Raw genomic sequence first — 6,306 nt, 5'->3', positions numbered from 1 at the left:
ACGGCCCCCCCGGACCCCTCCTACATCCGGCCCTGAGTGGACGTCATATTTAAATCGCCCCTTAACACCATTTTTTGGAAAATGGCGTATACGTCACTTTTTCAGATTACGGCAGAGTATGCAGCCTTGGGGAACACCAGCTCTTACAGGTAATCTATCAGATTTAGAATTCTGATAGTTTACCTGCAGTGAACGATCTGATAAATAATTTTGATTCAGTTTAATGATGTACAGAGGAAAATTAAAATTCATCAATTTTACAATCAAACCTTCATGCCAAACACTGTCAAATGCTTTCTCTATATCAAGAAGAGCAACACCAGTCGAATATCCTTCAGATTTGTTGAGCCGAATTAAGTTCGTAACTCTTAATAACTGATGAGTGGTTGAATGCCCATGGCGAAAACCAGATTGCTCATCAGCAAAAATAGAATTGTCATTGATAAGAACCATCATTCTATTTAAAATAATCTTTTCAAACAGTTTGCTTATTGAAGAAAGCAAACTGATTGGCGATAACTAGAAGCCTCAGCTGGATTTTTGTCCGGCTTCAAAATAGGAACAACTTTGGCGTTTTTCCATTTATCTGGGAAGTATGCCAATTGAAAACATTTGTTAAATAAATTAACCAAAAAGGATAAAGAGCTCTCAGGAAGTTTTTTGATAAGTATGTAGAAAATACCATCATCACCCGGGGCTTTCATATTTTTAAATTTTCTAGTAATAGATCTCACTTCATCCAAATTAGTTCCCAACGAAGGGTTAAAAACATTATCTTGATTGAGAATGTCTTCGAAGCTCCGTGTAACCGTGAGTCGAGTCAAGTACAAGACACTGAAGACGACCACACAGTTGTGGTCGAAATACGTATCTGCAAAGATAACGAAAATTAACTGTTGGAATTAAATGGACAGTACTTAATTCGTCTTAGACGGTTGAATACATTCCACTAAAAGAGCTATATATATTTTTCTGATCGCTTTTTTACATAGACATCCCAAGTAACATTTAAAGTTTTATAACGCTCTTGAAGACCATACATTAATCTACAAGAGTGTTATAAAACCGGCATACAACCAAAATGTTGCTGGGTTACAAAATTTGAGTCAACTCTGGCAGGAATAAAAGAATCAAATGATTTTTTTTTATAATTTACCAACCAATTTTAGTGTGATTCCCTTTTCGTTTTACTTCCACCATGGTAAACCAACTATTGTACATTACAAACACATTGTAATCATTAACTTCGCCCAAACAAAAACCATTTAGAATCTGATACATTTCGTGATGTTGGCAATTGTCTGCTCCAGATATTGACGAATTTATCATCGAAAAATTGATGGAAAATTGAATGCTGGTAAAAATTGTTTTTTTTTTGTATTTTGTTTTACCTTCATCGATTGTCTAAGATCTTCCTTAAGTCCAGTACAATAATTCAATACAAGATTCGTCATTACAACTGACATCATCAATATTCGCGCAACAAAGTTAAGACACATGATGCAGATGTAAAATATGTTGCGCAGTGTTGACTCAACTGCTGTTACATCGCAATGCATGCCTACATCAGACACTATTTAATACGTGATGCCATCCAAGACTTCATTTAATTTATCTGCGTCCATCGCACGATGCGGCTTCCCTTCTGCATATCAATACTAATCGGTTGCGCTGTCGCGGAGTTCCTGAATCCCTACCCTCCGGTGGCAGCGTTGTTCGGACCCCGAGACAAATTCATCTGCAATGCCGTTGTTCTGGGTAAAGGCAAAATCCTCACATCGGCCGATTGTGTTTATCTGAAGAAAAATGGATCCCACTCGCCGGGCATGCCCGAGGAATTTCACGTTGCTCTGGAAACTCACACGATCGGACAGTTCCAACGCGGGAAAGGAGTCAATAGGAAAGACGTAAAACGGAGATATCTGGAAAAGTTGAGTCAGAAGTTTGGGAAAAAGTATGATAACAAGTACGGCAATGAACTGCTTTCGGATAAGCTCAAACCAGAAGAGTTGAACTTCCTGAAAAAGGTGCTCCAGTCCAATGGAGTGGGTCCCAAGCCCAGCAGTTCGAACTTCGTTCCGGTATTGAACTACAAGTTTCATCCCGAATTCAACAGGTCGGATCAGTTCACGAACGACTTAGTAGTGCTTGAAGTGCCGGAACGCTTTCCAACTGAAAATAATTCGATTGCTGAATTGTCACCAACCAGTGCGGAATTGGCCTTCAATCGAGTCGTTCAGGTGCACGGGTTTGGAATTTTGAGTCACGGTGCGAACGAAAAAAATCGACCGTCTTATTTCAAGATTCGAACAGTGGAGATGTATTTGCTACCGCCGATGAGATGCCAGGAGGTTTTGAATGATCTGTTCAAGCCCGATCAGCATTTATGCTTGATGCCTAAGTGGAATGAAACGTTGTGTATGGTATGTAAATATTTGTTTGCGGTTTTTATAACAGGTGAAGCAATACACGAACATTATTTCAGGGATTCACCGGTGCACCAATCGTTTTGGAGGGAAAACTAATTGGAATCGTTGAATTCGGTCATAGGAGCTGTAGTTTGAAGCTTCCGGTCATTGGGATTCGACTGGACACGTTCCGCAATTCCTTAGGCTTGGCAAATCCATTGTTCTTGGATCTCTTTCTGAAACTTGCAACGTTTTCTTGAGTTTTTCATTGTGGCATCGTAATAGTTGTACTTGATTTACAAATTGAGCTTGAAGGAGACCTTTTTGGGCAACACCACTTTCCCTGTTCCCAACGTGTATTGCTTAGTTGTATTCCAACCCAATGACTTGATTTGAAGTACGAAATTAATTAAAATCTGCAGATTTTTGGTGTTATGCACAACATCAAGTAACTTAGTAGAAATGTGACTGGACAATTATGACCGTGGACGGACATCATGGTTCTACCGTTCTGGCCAAATTAATCCAATCCATAAAAGTCAACAGAATATAAAACTTGTAATATCATGATTGTATAAATAACCTTCTAGATTATTACTGAATTAGATTAGATTAGAAGAAAACTCGAGTCATGTCCGCTTCTGAACTGGTGCATGTGAACCATTGACCTTTGGCTCCCACCCGAGCTATTACTCCAACAAAGTGTGAGCTGGTGATGGTCTTTTACTTTGCATACATTTTTTCTCCCCTCACTGTCATCCACTTTACATGGTCGTCATTGATGTCAGATGGTCACTTTCATTTTCTTCCAGTTGTCAAGCTTTCGTTCACAGCGATTGGAGTTATGTCTACCGTGTTTCGGGGGTATGTTGAGCAAAAAGTAATTCGTATTTCGGGTACAAATTTTAATGAAACATTGGCGTCGTTTTTAGCGACACTATTTTATACATTTCCCGAGCAGCACTAGTCAGACAAAAATGGTTACAGCAACTTGATTGTGACTGAATCTGATCACATATCAGTTGCAGTAATCAATGAGGAACATGTGGGCTGCTAGGGTTCATGTCGCAACTATGTTTATTGAATAGACCATTAAGGTACATTTTAGTCGTTTTCAACCAATTAAAGTATTCTCAATGTAATTTTGACTTTATCTTACTTACACAATCTACCAAGGTAGAAGCCAAATACCCTTTTAGCAATGAAGGTTCTCAAACATTAGAAGTTTCAAGGTATCTTCAGTTGACGGTATTTTTTTTCGCAACGCCAACGTGACTGATTTGATGTTCGTTAAATTGACCGGTACTTGGTACAGTTTGCTTTTTCTGCTTGGTCTTGCTATCGACATCTTCATCGCCATCGAATGGCGAAAAATGCAACCCCAAACCGAAACGATTGGTTGTGATTGATTGTGGTGTGTTCCATTGAGGATTTTCATTTAGAAAAATCGTGATTGATCTCGTGATTGGTCTGAGCCTTATACGCATCTATCGAACAGTTAAATGCTGACAGCATTGCCGAATAAACATGATTTCATCGCTACAAAATAATTCGTTTTTTACTCTATGCACATGTCTTTGTTTAGTGTATGATGAAGAAACTAATCTTGAACAATTAATAAAACGGACTGGAATGTATGTCATACTACCAGTTAAACTATATCGGCAACACAAAATCGAAGCGCGATTTTTTTGTTCAATTCCTTCTTCAGTTAACTGTCTACTACTTCTATTTTTTCATATTACACCTTTTCAAAATTCTGTTTTGAACTTTTATATGTAATTTATGAATACTTTCTGTACGTACAATCATATGAAAAGCAAACCGATCGGTGGTGATAAGAAAAGCAAACAGAGGCTTTTCACAGCAGATTTGTGAAGATCCATATTTTTATCTATTTCTATGTATGGATGGTGCAGATACTTGAGGAAGCGACTTCAGAAGTGTGATGATAGGCTCACCAAATACGGTTTCCTAAGGCCTTTCCTCTTTCCGCTAAAATTCTTTGCAATTAACACTCGAAATTTCAAAACGAGTTCCTGGGGGGAATTTTCGGTGATTTTTAAGGAAATTCTTGGGGGAATAGCCGAGGGAGTTTTTAAAGGAACTTTCGGAGATATTTTTTATGGTCGAGTTTCTCAAACTTGGAATCATCATCATCATCATCATCAAGCTGACACCATCCGTTCATTGATTTCAAAGCTGCGTATGACTCAGCGAACAGGAATCAGCAGTGGCAGATAATGTCTGAACATGGTTTTCCGGCAAAACTGATAAGGCTGATACGTATAACGTTTGATGGCTCGGAAGCAACTATTGGGATTGCAGACGAAATGCCTATATTGCTACAGAGGGCGCAATTAGGAGATCTGGCGTAAACAGGTACGGCGCTACCCAAGTAACATTTTTAGTTTTATCATGATATAATTGTGGGAAAATTTCAAATAAGTCTATACAGCTATAGTACAGCCAAAACCGAGGCCGGAGCTCGGCCTTTTTGATGAATAAATAATTGTGAATTACTTGTTGGCTCCACCTATACGGAGCCATTTTCATTTAATTGATTCTCTATTTGCATAACATTTAGTTCCAATTTTGTTTTTATGTATTACAAATTCTGATGATGTTTTTTCTAACGCCGCCGCTGTCAAAAATTTCCACGCCACCGAATGCTTTTTACCACGCCGATGACTCTTGAAGGATTATTTAATCAGTTTTATGGGTTCCGTACATTTGGTTAAAAGTGGATTTTAACTGATAAGTTCATCCTATCGCAAATACATATTTTCAGTCAGGTTTACGTTGCATTTACCTACTTCCAATTTTACAGAAATTATTGGACGACACAACTGTAACAAGAATTAAGCTCATTTCCCGCATTAGACTCAAATTAAATCTGAAAGTGACACTAGGGTAAATTCTGAAAAACGTTGCTAACACAACACGACTACTTTCGACAGATGCCTTATCCAGGAAGTCTATTGAGAAATTGATCAGAAATTTCATCGAAAATTCCACCATGAATTTATTTCAAAGTTTATAATATTTATGGGATTTGAACCAGAAATCACATCGGGAATTTCTTCAGGAACTTTTTAGAGAAATTCTTCAAGACTGACCTGATTCATGAAACTTTTAAAGAACTCTTTGGAATAATCCCACAAAATAATCCATCGTGAATTCCGTCTGGAAGAATAAAGGAGCAGTTCCCGGAGGATTTTTTCGCAAAATACCTTAACGAATTTCAGGGAGAATTTCAAATCTAATTTCCGAAGCAATTTCTTGGAGAAGCTATAGATGAATTTATTGAAGTATTTTTGGAGTAACTTTCGCCGAAGCGCCTGTAGAAATTCGAAATGTATTTGTGGAAGAATTTCTTTAGGCGAAATTTAGGTGGAAATACCAGGAAATAAATTAAAGATCTTTCGGAAAGAATTTCTGTAACTGTTTTTATGACGATTTTTGGGAGAACCTCAAAAATATAATTTCCAGGAATACCTTTGTGTGCATTCTGGAGGAATTTTCTGAGTTTTCTAGCCTGCAGGAATCTACGGTGGAATTAACTGAGGGGCTTCCGGACGAACTCCCTGAAGAACTTAACAAGGAATTCCTGGAGAAACTTCCGAGAACATTCTTAAAGAAGCTTCCTGGAGAAATTTGTATGGAAATTTTGTAGGAATTCTGGAAAGAGTTCTTAGAGTAACTTCCGGAGAAATTCATGGAGGAATTTCTGGATAAAAACCTGAAGGAACTTCTGGAAGGAATCCGGGAGCAATTTCCGGACGAAATCCTGGAGGAATTTCGGAGGAACTTCTGAACGAAATCTTGAGGAACTTCGGAAGAAATCATGGAGGAGCTTCCAAACGAAATCCTGGAGAAACTTCCGGATGAAATCCTT

At 38.2% G+C, this 6,306-nt stretch overlaps 1 protein-coding gene across 1 annotated transcript; it reads left to right on the top strand.

Annotated features, from left to right (window-relative positions):
* The first annotated feature begins 1,614 nt into the window (after positions 1–1,614).
* Positions 1,615–3,036, top strand: LOC134209420 (uncharacterized). The gene is made up of 2 exons (XM_062685409.1): positions 1,615–2,423; positions 2,486–3,036. The coding sequence occupies exons 1-2, from the start codon at positions 1,632–1,634 to the stop codon at positions 2,666–2,668; spliced, it is 975 nt and encodes a 324-aa protein (XP_062541393.1). The 5' UTR covers positions 1,615–1,631; the 3' UTR covers positions 2,669–3,036.
* Positions 3,037–6,306: the final 3,270 nt, after the last annotated feature.

Source organism: Armigeres subalbatus, chromosome 2 (genome assembly GCF_024139115.2).
Source record: "Armigeres subalbatus isolate Guangzhou_Male chromosome 2, GZ_Asu_2, whole genome shotgun sequence".
Taxonomy (NCBI): domain Eukaryota; kingdom Metazoa; phylum Arthropoda; class Insecta; order Diptera; family Culicidae; genus Armigeres; species Armigeres subalbatus.
Note: the sequence above shows the minus strand (reverse complement) of the source record. Positions and strands in the feature narration are given on the sequence as shown.

Excerpts from the sequence above, each read along its gene's own strand:
- LOC134209420 (XM_062685409.1), top strand. The coding sequence starts at position 1,632 with ATGCGGCTTCCCTTCTGCATATCAATACTAATCGGTTGCGCTGTCGCG. Across the intron at positions 2,424-2,485 it reads GGAATGAAACGTTGTGTATG|GGATTCACCGGTGCACCAAT; the intron begins GTATGTAAATAT and ends ACATTATTTCAG.